Source organism: Haliaeetus albicilla, chromosome 10, assembly GCF_947461875.1.
Source record: "Haliaeetus albicilla chromosome 10, bHalAlb1.1, whole genome shotgun sequence".
In the NCBI taxonomy this organism is placed as follows: domain Eukaryota; kingdom Metazoa; phylum Chordata; class Aves; order Accipitriformes; family Accipitridae; genus Haliaeetus; species Haliaeetus albicilla.
The window spans coordinates 24,540,982-24,558,700 of NC_091492.1; the positions used below are offsets into that span (position 1 = coordinate 24,540,982).

General features: G+C 55.7%; 2 protein-coding genes across 7 annotated transcripts in view; one reads left to right on the top strand and one right to left on the bottom strand.

The window, feature by feature from the left end:
- PI4KB (phosphatidylinositol 4-kinase beta) overlaps window positions 1-1,843 on the top strand; it is a 29,006-nt gene extending 27,163 nt beyond the window's left edge. For all 5 annotated transcript variants that reach the window (XM_069794153.1, XM_069794154.1, XM_069794152.1 and 2 more), the window contains one exon: window positions 271-1,843. In XM_069794153.1, coding sequence (XP_069650254.1) covers window positions 271-452 — 182 coding nt within the window. In that variant the 3' untranslated portion in view covers window positions 453-1,843. The remainder of the gene's footprint in view (window positions 1-270) is intronic.
- Window positions 1,844-2,182: 339 nt separating this feature from the next.
- Window positions 2,183-17,719, bottom strand: part of ZNF687 (zinc finger protein 687) — a 31,118-nt gene continuing 15,581 nt past the window's right edge. For both annotated transcript variants that reach the window (XM_069794148.1, XM_069794149.1), the window contains exons 2-9: window positions 10,906-13,172; window positions 8,624-8,802; window positions 7,872-8,048; window positions 7,165-7,327; window positions 6,569-6,865; window positions 6,077-6,189; window positions 5,573-5,714; window positions 2,183-4,997 (exon numbers count right to left, since the gene is read on the bottom strand). In XM_069794148.1, coding sequence (XP_069650249.1) covers window positions 4,524-4,997; window positions 5,573-5,714; window positions 6,077-6,189; window positions 6,569-6,865; window positions 7,165-7,327; window positions 7,872-8,048; window positions 8,624-8,802; window positions 10,906-13,172 — 3,812 coding nt within the window. In that variant the 3' untranslated portion in view covers window positions 2,183-4,523. The remainder of the gene's footprint in view (window positions 4,998-5,572; window positions 5,715-6,076; window positions 6,190-6,568; window positions 6,866-7,164; window positions 7,328-7,871; window positions 8,049-8,623; window positions 8,803-10,905; window positions 13,173-17,719) is intronic.

Genomic DNA, 17,719 nt, shown 5'->3' on the forward strand with positions numbered 1-17,719 from the left:
GGGTTGCCATTCCCTCAGTGTGGGAACAGGCCATAAATGCTCCTGGCGCAGCTGCGGCGGCAGTGGCGTGCTCCGTGGCAGCTGGTTGTGACTAACCCTGACACCGCCTGGCAGCTATCAGGAAATCCTTGTGCCACAAACCAGCCTCAGAGCCAGCGACAGCCATGCTGGATGGAAGCCATCAAGCCCTTGGGGGCTGTGCTCGCCCCAGTCCCATCTCCCTCCCCCCCCCCCCCCCCCACGCCAAACCCTGTTCCTCCCTCCCTGCAGGGTCGCAGCTCCCCTGTTTCCACGGCTCGAGCACCATCCGCAACCTGAAGGAGCGGTTTCACATGAACATGACGGAAGAGCAGCTGCAGCTGCTCATCGAGCAGATGGTGGACGGCAGCATGCGCTCCATCACCACCAAGCTCTACGATGGCTTCCAGTACCTCACCAATGGCATCATGTGATGGCCGCGGGCCTCCCTCTCCCAGACCAGCTCTGTGCCCGCTGCCACGCCCGGCCCAGGCCTGAGCTTTGCCCCGAGGAAGAGGTCTCGGTCCTTGACACTAAAAAAAAAGAGGCCGAGTCTCAGCATCTTCCTGGGGCTGCTTTTGCCAAGACTCAACAAAATGAAATGAAAAAAAAAACCTGAAGCAGTCGAAGCAGGAAAAAAACCCACTCCTGAAAAATCAAAGCAAAACGGATCACGCGGTAACCGTTGCTGTCATGCAAGCGCAGGGTCTGGCGGTGGCCCAGTGAAAGCCAGCAAAGGGCCTTGGGACATGGGGGTAGCGCTCGCCCCCATGCTGCTGCCTCTTCCTCCCGTCAGTATTAAGCCCATTGGTGTCCTGTGAACTCTCCCACAATCTCATGAAATGTTTGGGACCGGGGGGGGGGGGTGTGGGGGGTGTGGGCCTGGCCCCCACCCTTTGGCGTCTGCTGTGACTTGACTCTTCTGCTGGTACCACTTGAAGGCAGCAGCCGTGAACCCTGATGGCCCTTCCCTGCATGTTCCTCCACCGCAGCCTCAGCATTACTCGGGTCCCACCCTTGGCCCCCTTCTTTGTTTCTCGCACCGCCCTTTCCCCCCTCCCCACCTTTTAATGAAAGCTGAAATTCCCCTCATCCCACCCAGCATAGGTCACTGCTCCAGCACCATCCCATAGCACCCACGGCCGGTACGTCAAGGTTGGGTTCCCCGGAGGCTGGTGCCCACCTGGGGTGTTGGCACTGCCTCCTGCGCCTTTCGAGCAATTTTTATTTCTTTTTTTTGACTCTGTTCCAGGAATTTGGGACTGTGAAGCTTTCTCCCTGCCCCCGCCTTGCAATAATTTCTGTCTGCTTTTCCTTGCCTTTAAGTGTCAGGCAGGGGCTGGGCAGCTGTAGCTGGGCTGGTGGTGGGGGCTTTCCCTCCCCTGGAGCCCTGGCATGGGTTTGCCCAGGAGATGCTCAGGGGATGGGACGGGAGGGCAGAAGGAGCCTGGCACTGCCAGGCCCAGGGGAAGGAAGGAAGGAAGATGTGGCAGCCCAAAAGTTTTAACCGCCCCCCAGGTGCCTAGGCTCCAAGGAGCCCCCTGCAACCCCCCCCATTCTCCAGCCTCTTTCTTTGCTTTAAGAGCAGTGACCCCACACACACACACGCCCCTGCACCCCCTGTCCCCCCAGTCTCAGCCCGTCCTGCTGGTCAGATGGTGACACCCCCACCAGCCCTTGTCCCCTCTGTGGCTGTCGCTCCTGGTGCCTCCCCTCACCCAGCGCGCCGGCCTGTAACCCTGGATGTCCTCGGTCTCTTTGTTTAGCACTAATTATTTGTCATGTTGATTATTTAGCATTAAAAAACAAAAATTCTATTTTAAAATGCTGGCTGCCAGTGGCCAGGAACCACTGGGGGCGGGGGGGGGGGGATAATCAGGGACTGAAGGGGGGTGGTCCCCAGGCCAAGGGTACCCTAAAACCTTGGTCAGAGGCAATCACAGACCTCATTTTGGGGTTCCCCACCCCACCAGCTCTGCCGGGGGCAGGGGCTCAGAGCAGCCCTAAGGCCTCTCTGGGGCAGCAGGGAGGGAAGGGGGGGGCACTCAGCCCCTTCCACTCCCATTTTGGGGCAGGACCAACATGTTTGTGACGGGGTGGGGGACACAGACCCCCTCCTGGGACCCACGCGGGGCCATGTAAACAAGACAGGGCACAGCAGGGGTTAAACCACTAAAAGTTTAATTGCATTATTACTACAAGAATAAAGGATACCTGAGAGCCTCTTGCAGTGCCCGTAGTTTTAATGTAGCATAATCGCAACCCCTAAAAACAAGTGTACAGACACCCCCCCTGCCCGCTTTAACAGAAGTCAATCTAAAGGCACTGAAGTGCTTGAAAACCAAGATTACAAAGCAATTTGTTTTGTTTCCTTCCTCTAAAACTCATAGAAACTTTAGGTTCTTCTCTATTATTAAACATCATTTACACGTTCACAGCCCCACGCAATACAGCTGAGGGGGGGGGTCGGGGAGGCGAAGGTGGGGGAAGCAGCGGGGAGGCTCAGCACCGGGGGGGGTGACCTGGCCCAGGGTCTGTGGGAACCGCTGGTTGCTTTTATTTTTTCTCCTTTTATTTCAAAAGCTGCCCCCCCCGCCTCTGTGTGTGCCATTCAGCTGAATCCACCTGCAGCAAAGGGGAGGATTACCCCCTTGCACTTAAAAAAAAGAAGAAAAAAAAAAAAAAGGAAAAAAAAAACCAACCCCAACCCTGGCAAACCAGCTTTCCCCACCCCAGAAAATAAAAAAAAAAAACCCAAAACAAAACGAAACCCAAAATCACAACAGTAGTTTGGTTTTTTTGTCACTTTTAGTGTATGTTACAACTTTACACAGCGTGTTAGAGGTTATTCACAAGGAAATAAGGAGCCCAAGGTTAAGTTACTGAAATAATTACTCACACAAACACCCTACCCCAAGCACAGGTGCTAAACAAACAGAAAAAGTAGAAAGTTTCTTTTCTGGCTGTTTTTTTCTCCTTCCCCGAAGGTAATGGGGGGGACACGGTGACAGCCCCGTGCAGGCGACACCCTGCTGTGCCAGGACCGAGCTCTCACACACACATGAGTGTGGGGACATGGTTCACAGTGACCAAGGGGAAACTCGGTCCAGCCCTGTGGTCCTGAGCCGCTCTGCACCCGTGAAGGGGATTGCCGAGGAAGAGGAGCAGCTGCAAAGCCGCCTGCAGGCCAGGCGGTAGCAGAGCTCTCAACCCCCAGAGCTGGGTGGGAAGGGGGCAGGGGGGGTGGGGGTGTCAGTGGGTGACACCAGTGCCCCTGGGAAAAGCCCCCCCAGGACTCACCGTCAGCGTTTCAGTCTGTAACGGGATTCAGCAGTGGCTTTCCCTCCTCATGGCCGGCACGGATCCTGGTCAGGGCATGGGGAGATTTCCCCCCTCGGTGCAGCTTTGTGGTGCTGGGGGGGTGTCACGGTGCCGCCAGGCTCGCGCTGATCTCGCCCAGAGGCCTTTTTTTGGCTTCCGTTTTAACTCTGCCAAACGAAAATCTCTTCCTCCTCCTCCCCAGGGAAGGCTGCCAGCTGGGGCCCCAAGCGCAGCCATCCTGGGGCACAAAGCGACGAACGTCCAAAGGCCGGCGCCGCCTCGAGTTAGTGCAAGTGAACGTGATGAGGGACCTCGCACCACTGGCAGGTGAGTAGAGCCAAGGAGGGGCTGGGTGGTCTCTCTGTGACGACGGAGACCAGCCATGAGTCTGGAATCTGCTTCTCCCCACGGCTCCCAGCAAAATACAAAATAAGCAACATTCAAAAGGGAAAGAAGAAAAAAAAATAAAGGCGGATTTTGCTGCGATGTCATTGTCAGCACAGACATCTCTGTCCTGTGATGGAGAAGTCTCCCCTGGTCCCCAGGTCCCGCCCAGCTCCAGCACTGCCCCAGGGCTGCCCCCGTCTTGGCCGGGCTTCCCTTCCAGCATGGCACCTCCTGGACAGAGCGGCTGGGAAGAGACCCACGGTGTAGAAGAAGAACCCGTGACTCAGGATTGCCAACAGCAGCCACGGAGTGGGAGGTGTCATGCTCCCATCCTTGTCCCCGTAAGAGGAAGGCCACCGTCCCTCCCCGCAGACACAAGCGGCTGTGGGGTGGGTCACATCCCCACATGAGGACAGAGCAGCAAACAGTGAACAAACCACTTGGTCTCCCCGAGAGCAGGGCAGCAAGTCCGGACTCTGCCCTTCACCTCCTGTACAATAAGGCAGCTGAAATCCTGCCTTCCTCTGGCTCTTGGCCACAAACCAGGGTGGGCCGAGGCCCCCGGCCTAGGGGGACACCGGCCAAGCCGATTCAGCAAGCCAGGCACAGGGAGTCAGGCCGGATTGTGCAAGCCGGGTTGTCGTCTTTCTTCATGGCTCTTTGATCCAACCCCACGTCAAAATGCTGCCCAGGAGGAGGGAAGGAGGAAGGGGGAGCCCAGGCAGGCACTGGCAGCCTGTGTTGCAAAGAGCTCTGTGCTGATTATATACATGTCCCATTCCCCCTCTGCCGGGGCCCTAGTTTTCAGGGCTCGCGTTCTGCCTGGCACGGATGAAGGCCATGCCGTGGGTGCGGAAGTGCGTCTTGAGGTTGAGCTGACTGTCAAAGCACCGGCCACACACCTTGCAGGAGAGCTTGCCGTCGGCCGCGTGCTGAGCGCCTCCTTCCAGGGGGCTCCGGGGCCCCGGCTCCTCCATCTCACTCGCTCCCTTCTTCTTCTTGTGGGTGATGAAGCGGTGGCGGTTGAGGGAGACCTGGGAGGTGAAGCAGAGCCCACATTCCCGGCACTGGTGGGAGCTCTCGTCAGTCCGGTGCTGGGGGATGTGTTCCTGGAAGTCGGCTGAGCTGTTGGCGAGGTAACCACATTTTCGGCACCGGAAGGGGGCCTTGCGGTCGCCCTTGGGGTTTTTGGAGGGAGGGGTGGTGCTGTCAGGCTCCTCGCTGCACGAGTCGCCCTCGTCCGAGGACAGCTTCCGCTTCCGACTGGACACCTGCAGGAATGGTTTGGCTAAGCTTTAACGGGTGCCCAATTTGAGCAGCTCCTGGCATAACCCAACCTGCTCGGGGATTTCCCAACGGGCTCCTACAGATACTTGCTCAGATAAAGGCTGAACGGACCTTGGCCAGCCCCAAGAGCTGTGCCCCTGCTGGTAATCCCAGCCAAGGGGCTCCCACAATGGCCTCTGACTTGCCTGTACCCCTCGTGCCAGGCGACTCTGCCCCTCGCAGCCTGGGGCGGCTCCTGCGCAGGCTCTAAGTAAGACGGGATGTTTTGCCTTTTCTCCCAGCACATAGCAAGAGGCTGAGCCAGCCAAGTTCAGTCCCTGCCCTGCTGGCAGGGAGAGGTGGGAGCTAGGCAAGCTGTGCCCAGACAGGGCCCGCACCCACCCAGCAGGCGCTGGGCCTCACAGCGGGAGGAGCTGCCAGTCCCAAGCACTGCAGGAGGCATGGAGGCAAGAGTAAACCAGGATCAGGACTCACGGCGATGCCTTCAACCCTGCCTGAAACCTCCACAAGGCTCCAGCCTTTTGCGAGCACCCTGAGAGACCATAGAGACCTCGTGTACCTGCGTGGTGCCAGTCCCTATCCGGGCAATAATGACCTCCTGGCTCTTCGTCTGGTCGGTTGCCTTGATCCCATGTCGCACCTGGATGTGTTTCTCCAGGATGAGCCGGCTGCTGAAGGTCCTTTTGCCCTCTGTGCAGTACCTGCAGGGCCAGAGCAGACAGCAATGCAGTGATGCTCCACAGCGAGGAGCCAAGCCCCAGGCCTGCTCCAGCACGGATGTGCAGCCACTGAGCCCTGGGTCCCCTGGGAAAGCTGGCTCCAGCATCCTGACCCCCGACTCCAACCACAAACATGCTCATCCACGTTCCTCTAGGGGGTATAAAACCCCAGAGTCCTTCCCAGTACCTCCTTTCCCTCCTACTTCCCAGACACTTGTTCAACCCCCATCATGCTTCAACCATCTGTACCTTTATACTCCCCACCACAGCTTGACTGGGGGAAACCAAAGTCACCCCTCTTAAACCAGACCAGACCCCTTTTCCCAGCCAAACCCTGGGGGTACCGGCAGGGATAGACGCGCTTGATCCCTTCATGATTCACTCGCACGTGTCTCCGGAGGCTTGGAGCGGAGCAGAATGAACGCTCGCACAGGTGGCACGGGAACTTCTTCACCGACTGCAAGAAACAGAGAGGCAAGTGGGTACTGTACAGCGAGCCAAAAGGCTGGAGAGTGGGGGTCCCTGCTTGCACAGAGAAGCCAGACGTGGGAATTCAGTGCTGCCTCAGTTTTCCTCTCCTTGCCCATCTCACAGCTGCACATTTGGATAATGAGTATCTGATCTCTGCTGTTCACCAGAACAGGTAACGTCCCTGCTCCCCAAAATCTCAATTTGTACAAGTGGGAGAAGTAATGTTCAGACTGTGGCAGAACATGGTCCCAGCCCAGCACAGAACCCAGGTGTCCTGCCCCACTGCTCTGTGCCATAAACATTCCCTGCCCACATTTCCAAGTGCTTGACAGAGCCGGAGCTGCAGCCCCCAGCTTTCTCCTCACCTTGCCGTGGTCCTTCTTCATGTGGGAGACGTATTCGTCACGCTCTGGGAACCAGGAGTGGCAAACACCGCATGTCCACCCACTGCCCTTCGACTTGTTGACCGTCTTGCGCTGGAAGCGGCTTCGCTTGGTCTTGCGCAGCTCCGGGGAGCTGGGGGGCTCATCCTCCTCTGTGGAGGATGACGACTCCTCTGAGATCTTGGACACAGGGGTTTCGACAGGCTCCTGCTTTGGTGTGAGCAGGATGGCCGCCTTCTTTGCCAGGTCTTCCTTGGGTTTCTGGGGCTGATGAGTGTTCTTGAAAGCAAAGACAATGGTGTTGGCAGCTGTCTGGGGTCGGGATTTCGCCCTCCAGCACTGCAGCAGGCTAGAAGGAAAGCCTGCCCATGCCCAGGCCCCAGCCTGCCCAGACAGGCTCATCTCCTCAGGCTTTGGGACAAGGGTGTGGGGGACGAGCACCAGATCTCAGAGTCCTGCTGCACCAGTGATGAACTAACAGTCTTAACCCAGCCCCAGATGTCCCTGGTGAAGGACAGTTCTCAAATATTAATATCAAGGGGTCGTGGAAAGAGCACCAAGCCCAGCCACAGCATTACCTTGAGGTGCTCCAGCATGGTGCGCTTCTGGGCAAAGAGCAGCGGGCAGTCTGGACACTTGAAGACGCTGACCCGCTGGTTGAGCAGATGCTGATCGAAGTGGGAGGAGAGCAGAGGCTTGTGGGTGAAGACCGTGTCGCACATTGCACACTTGTAAATCATTCTGTTGGAGGAAAAAACCACCACTGTTTGCACAGCCCATGTTTGGATCAAGAGAATCTTAGAAGAACCCTTTTGGCACGAGGGTTGAGAGCAGCCCTGCGCGCAGTCTTACCCAGGCCAAGGGATGGGACAGTAAAAAGGAGATGGATGCAGCTCCCCACACTGGTGCTGAGCTCTTCCCCCAATGTCCCACCCACCAAGGATGCTCCTGGTTCTTAGAATCATAGAATCATTTAGGTTGGAAAAGACCTTTAAAATCATCGAGTCCAACCATAACCTAACACTGCCAAGTCCACCACTGAACCGTGTCCCTAAGCACCACATCTACACATTTTTTAAATACCTCCAGGGATGATGACTCAACCACTTCCCTGGGCAGCCAGTTCCAATGCTTGACAACCCTTTCAGTGAAGAAATTTTTCCTAATATCCAATCTAAACCTCCCCTGGCACAACCTGAGGCCCTTTCCTCTCGTCCTATCACTTGTTAGGAGTGATCTCTTCTGGTGCTATCTGTCGAGATGTCAGCTCACAGGGAACACTTACTTGGACTGCTGATTGCTGAAGCCGGGGTGCTGCGTGTAGACATGCGCGTGGGCGCTGGGGGCTGACTTGAACGCCATGGGGCAGATGGGGCACTTGTGGAACACCTCGCAGTGGGAGGTCTGGATGTGGGACTTGATGGAGTTGACCCCGCCAAAGACCACAGCACAGCTGGGACACCTGGAGAGCAGAGGAGAGTGGGAGGCAAGGGGTTGGCTACAAACGGCACAGGGGAGCTCAGCCGTGCTGCAGAGACTGGTGCACACCAAGTGCTAACAGCAAAGAGAAACTGGAGCACAAGGGCCCACGCCTGCTCCCTGTCCAACCACGGGACTTGGGATGAGCCCCTGTCCAAACAGACACGGGATCCAAACCAGTTCTGGGCTCTGGGAAAACTCCAGTTTGGAGCAACCAGTCCTGCCCATTGCTGGTGGACCCAGGGCCCAGGCAGCTCATCAGAAGGAGCAGGGAGAGACTGCACGAATCTGATGCTGCCAGCCTTGACTGAGGTGAAACAGTGGCCAGGAGGTCCCAGGAGGAGGAAAATTCCCCTGGGGTTAACAGAGTGAGGGCCAGAGAAGGGGTAAAGCGAGACGTTTACCCTCAGCCCTGTACCCAGCACCAATGGGGAGAAGGAATGTAGATTCCTGCCCCGCCTGCAAAATGGAAACCCACTGTGGACTTGGGACTCTCCCCTCCAGTCCTCAGCATCCCCCCAGGTCCCTCTGCCCTGACCTGAGGCCACAGTGCCCTACCTGTACCCCACTCTGCGGGAGAAGTGCAGGCAGGCCTCCTTCAGGTGGGCCTCGAAGTTCGCCAGGAGGAAATTCCCTCCGCACTCAGGGCAGACGTGGGGAGGCCGGTTTTTGTGCATCCGCTGGTGGGCGTTAAAGCTGCAGCGATTGGACATGATCATGGGACACGTGGTACAAACCTGGGGGGAGAAGAGCATCGAGAGGTTCAGCCTGGCACATTCACATGTGTACAAAAGGGCTTTTAAGCCTTTTCCACAGATGGACGGGCTAACAACCTGCAACACCCAAAGCAGCCCCAAGCCACGTGCTGCCGGGGGAAGAGAAGTGCTGGGACGCTGCAGGGCACGTTGTAGGAGATAATCTGCTTGTGCCAGCTTGCTGGGTAATTGTTGAGGGCGTTTCGCAAGCAGACAAGATGCCTTTTCCAGGCTTTTCATCACAGATGGATCCCAGATGCAGTGTGTGCCAAGGGTTAGCTGGGGACCAGCAGCTCGGCAAGGGAGTTTTACCAGAGGGACCAGGGGCGTATTCAAACCAGCTGCCAAAACCGTTTTGAAACTATTTCCAACTCCATGCCAGGATACGGACATGTGGATATCAAGGGGAGAAGCTGACAAGGACTCGAGGAAATAGGACAGGGCTTCCAATAGCAGCTGCCCTGAAAGATGCAATAACCAGAGCAAAGGTGGGGCAAGGAAGGAAAGAAGCAGCCCCCAGCCAGATGCCACGCACAGCAAGCTCTCCTCGGGCTCCCCTCACTGCCGGTAGCCAGACTGGGGTCCAAAACGCTGCCGAGAGGGACCCAAGGGTGATTTTGGCAGCAGGGCAACAAGAAATCGGACGGGGAACAGCAGCTAAAGACAGCCTGGGAGACGAAGCAGGGACGCGGGGGCACGTTGGGAAGGGAGAAGGGATGAAAGGTGGCGTGTGAGGAAGAGGATTACAGAGGCTTACGGCTTCAGCCATCCCCATCCCTCGCTGTGCTGAGGAAAGCCTCTGGGTCTCTTTTTTTTTTTAAAGGAAAAAAAAAAGCTGTTTGTAGGCAGTGTTGGTTTAGGGAAGAGTCCATCTGCTGGGTACGGGGACAAAGGTACTCTGGGTAGGTGAAGGCTGTTCACAGGTTTTGCCCTGCCAGCAACTTCACATTGAATTTCCAAGCTCAAGCACTCCTCACAGATGGGCCCTCTCTGAGCTAGAAATATTACGTTGCCGCATTCACAGGCAGCAGGTGCCTGCAGGGAGATAGGACAATTGCCCTCAGCTCTCCTGCCCCTGATCTCCTCCTCTTTGTGCCCTCTCACTGCTCCGGCCGCAGCTCTGGTGCGGATGTCCCGTCTTCACTGTGTCCCAAACCCTCCATCAATACCAAGGCTAGGAGAGGAGGTGGGAGTAAAAAATCCTCCCCTGTTAGAAGAAAGCTCTTCAGGACAATCCATATAAGTGAATTTTGGTGCTCCTGGTGACCTTCAAACAGAAAGCAGCCCTCCTCCGTAGCAGCAGGACCATCATATCTGCATTTGAACAGCGTCCTGGCAACAGCAGCAGCTTCAAAGTAAACAGAGTTACCAGGAAACAGCAAATTCTTTCTATGCAAAGGAAGCCAAGGGGGCTGAACATCTCTGGACAACGGGAAAGGTGAAGACATGCCACAGGGAGGACAGGGCTCCTCTGTGGACCTGTTTTCCCTCCTAGCCTTTTAAAGGTCATCCCTCGGCAGTGTTAATCCTGTGTGTTTGCTGGATGCTGCCTGCACTAACAAACCAGGATGTGTTGGCAGCAGCAGGAAGTCCCTAGGATCTCAAGGTTGGCTCTCGAAGAGGGGGAAAAGAAAAAAAAACCCAACACACACATGCTGGTTTCTCCAGACTCCATTTGTGCTTCAAGTTGGCAAAAGAGGAAGCAGCCCCCACAGCTCTAACATGGCTCTGTGGGGACGGTTACGTCCCACAGTGGGTGCCAGCAGGCAGGGCACTGACGCTCGGGGACCCGCTCTTCCCTCCCTGCCACACCCCAGCCCCTGCAGCCATGAGGCAGCTTTATCACCCGACGACAACCAACAACAGCCTCCCTTCCCTCCACCCAGTGCGCCTTGTGGGCATGAACCGAACCCCAGCTTGCACATTTTCCTTCCTGCACGAGTTTTACATGGGGAGGAATCGGGCGTGCACCGGCAGGCGCTGCCTCGATTACATTTGGAGAGTCCTCCACTTCTGTCCCGCATCCCCAGGGATGGTTTGCTGTGGCTCTAACATCCAACGCCCACTGCCCTCCCACTCACGTACCGTGCTGCTGGTCGTCCCCGTGGTCACTGCCTGCTGGAAATGTGCAGCCAGCCCAGCTTTGTCTTTGCATTGCTCTTTGCACTCCAGGCACCTGAAGCAGCTGTAGTTGGTCTGCTCCGAGCTGTTGCTCAGAGGCAAGATGGGGAGGTCCTGAGCCCCGTTGGCTGTGGCCAAAGCATCCTGAGCCACACCAGTCACTTTGCTAGCGGGGAAGGAGGTCACTGAGACCAGGGGAGTGATGTCCGGCTGTCCGATCATTTGATCTAAAGCAATTGGCCTCATGACCAAATGGGAGCACTGCATCACCAGGCCTTTGTCCTTGTGCTCCCGGGCATGCAGGAGCAGACTGCACTTGTTGAAGAAGACGAGGCGTTTGGTGCAGTGGTTGCAGGTTACCTCTATGCGCATGCTTCGCCGGTCATAGTGGCGAGCCAAGCTCTTCTCCAGGGCGAAGGAGTCCCCGCACTCCAGGCAGCGGTAGCCGAAGGGAGGCAGGGTGAGGCTTGCATCGGCTGGAGGATTCAGGTTGGGTTTGTATGTTGGCAAGAGGTTTTTACTGTTGAGGATCTTGTTAAAGGCTTCCACGAGGCTGGACTGGCTCCGGGAAATGACTGTGCCCGCAATGGTAGGGGAAGGCTTCTGTGGCTGCACCATCACAACTGTGGTGCCGTTGACTTTTTGGTTGGCCGTGGTGGTGATTGTGGTGGTCTGTGTCACGGTGCTGATGTTGGTCCTGGTGTCAGCTTTGGGCAGGGTCTGCGGCACCAGATTGATGATGTTCTTGGCCACGGCTTTACCTGTCTTTGCTGGCAGTACCACGGATTTTTGCTGAGCCACACTGGCAGCGATCAGCATGGCGCTGCTGGCATTCTGGATGGTGGAGACAGGCAGGACAGTGCCTTTGAGCTTGGTGCCATTGCCAAGCTGAACACTGACGATTTTTGGCCCCTCGACAGTTTTCAAGGGGCTGGAGAGCTCCATTTTCTCCTTGGGCATCTCCAGCATGATCCCTTCCTCTTTCTCTGCTGATGCTGAGAAGCTGGCAACCTCAAGAGAGGTCTCCTGAGAGCTCTGCTCAGCTGGCCCCTTGGTGGAGCCTGGCTCTGAATCTGATGACACCCTGGTCACTGTCCGGGTGATGCTGCCACAAGATGTTTTGATGGTTTTAATCCGCACTTTCAGGGGCCGCGAGGAATTGGAAGAAGGGGAATCATTGTTGTTATCTTCTTCCTCCTCCTCTTCCTCAGCACTGGACATACTCTGTGGACTTCCCATCGACTTCTCCAGAACTTCTTGCTCTTCCTTGAGGGCAATATTGTCCAGCTGCTTTGGAGAAGTGGGGAGTCTGGGGCTTTGTACCACTGGCGAGGAAGGTTTGAAGAACGGCTCCCGGGGGCTGGCGGGTGAGCGTTTCACTTCAGGAAGGTTGCTGGTGCTGCTGTCGAGGTTTGGGTCAGAACCAGGCCAGGATGCGATGGGAGAATCATCCGTGGAGTAGCGAACAGTGACCGATTTCAGGTGATCCAAAGGACTGTCACCCAAGGCTGCAGCCAAACCCTTCGGGCTGGCTTCATGGCCCACCTCCTCTGAGTCAGACTCCTCTTTTTTGATGCAGGGGATGGTAGGAGTGGACCCATTTGCACCCCCTGCCTGGCTTGTTTCGAAGGACTGCGGGAAAGCCGGGGCCAGGTTCTCTGTGCTCTCTCCCATGGGCTCTTTGCAGTCCAGCGATGGGGTGGGAGAGGGTGAGAGGGAGGGCACGGCGAGGGATTTCTCTTTCGGCTTGCACTCCCGTGGTCTGTCAATCAGGTTGGCAGCGTTGTCTTCATTGGGATCGGGGCTAAAATGGGCAAAGATATCCAGGGGTTTGGGGCCTTTTTCCTTCACCCAACACTCCCCGTTGGAGGATGCCACAGCTTCCACAGACCTAGAGGTGGGGGACCTGGGCATCTCGGTGGCCCCAAAGCCATTCTGCAGCAAGCGGGGCCCAATGACATGCCCATCTTTACTGCGCCCATCAAGGGCATCGAGCTGCTCGGGGCAGACAGTGTTCTTCACAATCACGCTGACAGCAGTGATATCCGTGTGGGGGAGGACATGGTCAGGGGGTCCCGGCTCCCCGGGGACTTGCTTGATGTGAGCGTCAGCTTCCTCGTGGCCAGAATGGATGGCCTCGTTTGTGTCAATGTCAGGAATATCAAAAGCTGCCAGAAGGTCATCGAAGTCTGGAGTTTTCATGTCACCCATGGTGGGGAATATGGCAGAGTCTGCAACAGAACAAGGAGAGGAGCATTAGCACCGTGATCTGGGCACACAAACGAAGCCATCAGAGACAGGTAGCAGAGACACAGACAGGAACTTGCTTCTCCTGGGCCCCATGCTAAGCACAAAATCCCCGTGCTGCCTTCCCTTTGAACCCCAGCCTCGAGCCCCTCGGGCAAATCGCAACACTTCTCAGCCTTTTTCGCTTTGTTTCTTTGCATATCATTTCTTGATTCCCAGCCAGGATGGCAGAAAGTTCAGAAGGATCCCAGCGCCCTGGGAGAGACGTCTGAGACTGCGGGATGCAGCCCGATAAGGAGCACTGCTCCGAGGCCGGAGCCGTTCCCCACGTAAGTACAAGCTGAGGAAGGGCAACAGCTCCATAGCAGAGGATCAGCGGGTTGCAATGAATCACCAGGCAGACGCAAGTCAGGACCAGAGAGCTGCAGAAAGAGCAAACACCTCGCAAAGGGAACACACTGATGGGGGCAGCCAATACGACGCAGGAACCATCCTTCCCCCCACAGCAGCAAGGCCGTCCCAAGGCCAGCCCCACAAGGACACAGATCACGAGGAAGGTGTCCAGACAGTAACAAGAAGACTCAGATAAGAGACCTTGAACAAGTGGGCTGTGGAGCAAAGGATGAAGAAATAGGGGAGGCTGAGGGGAGAGATGGCAACAGGTTTCAAAACACAGCTGCGGCAGAGACAAAGGGAATAATGTTCCTCCTGTCGCTGCAGGCTGGGTAAGAAATCCCAGGATTAAGCTGCAGCCAGGGGATGAGGCTTAGACAGCAGGAAAGACTCTGATTTATAAGGATAACCAGGCAAAGGATCCTGCTAGGCAGGAGGATGGTGGACACCCCACGTGCTGGAGAGCAGCTGGACGCATGTCTGTCCAGGGTGAGCAGATCTGCCAGGAGGGGACAGGGAGGGTCTTGGGGATGGTATTGGGGTACACTGTCCTCAGGCTTCCTGCTCATAGCATGGAGGGTGGATGGTTACTCCTAACATCAATCAGCAAAAGGAAGAAAAAAAAAGAAGAGAAACCCTTATCTCAAATGCTGTAAGGAGTAAACGCAAACACCCTGCAGCCCCACGGAGAGCCGGCCCTGGCAGTCGCCTCTTCCTCCAGCTCTCGGCACTGCCTCTCAGCTACCGCAGATTAAGCCAAGGCCACTGGAGCACTCACTGCCTGTCTGCCTTCACCCTGCCCTCGCCCTGCCTCCCCACTGCAGAGTGGCATGGTAGGACATTAATCCGCTCCTCGGACAGCACAGCTTACACCTCAGGGAAATGGCTGCAGCTTACAGCCTGGTCCAACAGCTACAAGGAGATTCACAGCCTGTCTGGCTGTCCCTGAGTTGGGTGGCAGCTGCCAGCAGTGGGAAGGACAGGCAGCAAAGGTGTTCCAACAGCCACAGCAAAATCCACCAGCAGCCCTGTGCTGCAGCAGACTGGACAAGGACAACACACATCGTGGGCAAATCTGCTTTTTGCAGAAGGGAGGGATTCTCTCACGGGAAGCCCCATTCAGTTAAAACCCACCAAGGCCAATGGAGAAGTTTAGCCTGCATGGCCAGCAGCCAGGGGACCGACAGCCCCCGCAACCGAGTGCTGGAAGCCCTCAACCTTGCCACAACTTATGCCAGAAACAAGTCACTGCTCTGAAACCTGCCAAACCACCAACAGGCAGAAAACCTGCAGCGTTTGTCTCAACAGATTAGCCAGAGCATCTTCCCAGCCAGCAGCACATTACAAACACCTTTAGCTGTCACATCTCCTGGTCACAGCATCCGTCCCCATGTCCTACCCACTGCCAGACTCCTCCATGCTGCAAACATGCTGCTGTGATATATATTTCTTTAATAAAGATTTAATAATCTCCTCAGTCCTGTCCACTTATTTGTGAAGGGAGGGAAGAAGGGAGGGAGGGAGGGAGAGAGGGGTTCTTGGCATCTTGGCGTTGGCCAAACAGGCAGCAGCACTAACGAAGCTGGTTTCCATCTCTCCTATCTAATCAGGGATGAATGCAGACTAGCTTTCCCCTTGCAGGAGCAGCGACTCTTCTCAGACACATCCCTGTATGAGCCTCATGCCTTGGAGGCCACAACACGTTCACCCTCACCCCTACTAAACCCGGAGCAGCCGGTTCAGCATTTAGACCCTTCATCTCGCCTCAATGTGATGCTCCAGCTTCCCACTGGTCACAGAAAGGCTTTTGCTGATGACTGCAGCCTGGCAGCGTGCAGTGTCCCTGGGAGAGGGCACCATGTCGCAGGCCAGGAAAGCATTCCTTGCACGCTGGTGCTGCTCAGGGGAAGGGCTGCATACTTGCAAGAGCAGCTCTGAGCCTCCATGGCCGTCTCCATTTTGGAGACCCTGCAGTGTACACGGAGGGCCAGACATACACCCACAGCTCTTCCTTTCCCAAACTGGAGGTGGATGGAGAAAACAAGCAGAGCCGATGCCCATCACCTCCATATCAGCATCTGGCCGCGGGGAAGCAGCAGCTCCCACCCAGCCTGGGTTTCCTTGGAGGCGAGCAGCAGCAATCACAGCTCCACTGTGCTTGTGTCCAAAGCAAAAACTACCTACTACTTTGTGCAGCTGGAAGTCTCCTGACCAGCCTTCACCCTCTCCAACACAAGTACCTAGAGACAAAGCAGTGCGGAGGCCAAATGGGGTTCAGAAACAGTCTTGGGACTGCTCTCACACATGGTTTGGTCTTTTTTTTGTACCTGGCAAACCCCTCATACACCCAATTCACCTATTCTCAGGCTTAGCGGGTCTATAATAAAGACTCTGGTGGTTTTCCTGACAGACAGCTTAGTAAGGAGGCTTAGTCTAGCTTTATTTTTAACTCTCACCATAGGTCACCCCAAGGGATCTCCGCTGGGTGCAGTGCGGGGTCTGTGGGCCACCAAGGAATCTGCTGCTCCAGAACGACACTGACATTTAAAATGCAAGTGGGTGACTTTCTACTGGCTTCGCTTCTGCAATGCCCAAGCAGCTCCGTCTGCCGACCCACAGATCCCGCTGTGGCATTGTGGGGGAAGAAGTTAACAGGGCGAGTGCTCGCTGGCACTTAAATCTCCACTAAAGCCGAAGAGGAAGACGGCACAGAAAAAGCTGTCTTGCATGGCAACAGTAATATTTATTGCCTGCAAAAGCACAAAGGATTCAACATCAGAACAAGCCGCTGGGAGACAAGAAAAGGGTAACCTCGGAGGAAGGCATCCATGCCTCGAAATGGAAAACCACCGAGACAAAGAGCAGAGCCACCTTCTAGCCAGGGACATTCCCGTGAGAGCAGAGCAGTCTCCCCTGGGGACACCGAGGATGCTACGGCACAGGCCTCACCAGCCAGGCGGCGGAGGGGATTTTGTTAGCAACAGGAAGATCATCTTTGCAGGTTCAAATACACAGGAATAAGGTCTCAAAGAGCACAAGCGGGATTGTGCTTCTTTATCTCCCCATAAACGTGTGGGGTTTTTAACCAAATGTCCTATTCCACTTTGGAAGGAAGTCAAAACACACCTGCATTTGGCAGGAAAAGACTGTTCCTACAGAAGGGCTGATAATCTAGACCCCAAAAAGCAAAACTAGCCTTTGCTGTCAGTTGCCACGACTGCCTGCATGTGCCCCCTCAGACCTTCCTTTGCGCAGCAGGCCACCGGTCTGTGCTGCTAAACATCTCCTTCCAGCACCAGCTTTGGGGAAGCAGACTCATTTCTCAGAGATTTCAACAAGTTCACCCCACTTTCTAAAACCAGTTTTCACCACGTGCTCCTTCAGGCAATGCAGGACTTCAGCCACTACCTCAGCAGAGGGAAGCCATCGGTGAGAGGACCAGAAGGAAAAGCACCAGGCTTTAAAATACTGCAGCAGGGGGAGATACCAAACACTACACTTCTCTTCCGGCGCTGCCATCTGGTTCTTCAGCACAGGATCTCTGCTGAGAATGGCATGACACAAGGACATTTGTTTTTCAAATTACTTTTCTAATCACCGTTTAGCAGGATACAAATATTTACAGTAAAGCAGAGAGAAGCAAGTTGCTACGCTTGAAAAGATTCCCAAGAAGAAAAGAGGTGATGTGAGGGAAATACTCCTCTATCCAGCATGGAAGAAAAGAGCGCCAGCTCTGTCCTCAAAGTGGGTTCGGGTCAGCAAGCTGAGCGGAGCCTGAAGGGATGACGATGGATCCGTCTTCAGGCTCGATATTGCTTTTCCCTGTGCCAGCGGGATGGCTCATAAGCAACACAGAGAAGCCAGCTTTCCTAAACCCCCAGCACCTCCTGCAAGGCACAAATCCCCCCGCCACACCTCCCTGAGCAAAACCAGACTAGGCTAAAAACACACAGCTGCCAAAAAGAGCTTCTCTCCTAGACAGGACACACGAGCAGATGCTAGTAAGACAGTGAACCTCCATCAGGATGCCTGGGTTCAGCAGAGCCTGAAGACACTGGCAGAGGCAGGACTGTGCGCGGCGGCCCGGCTCCGAGCACAAAGAGGTCACTCCCATCTCCGAAGCACTAGCTTGTGTCAC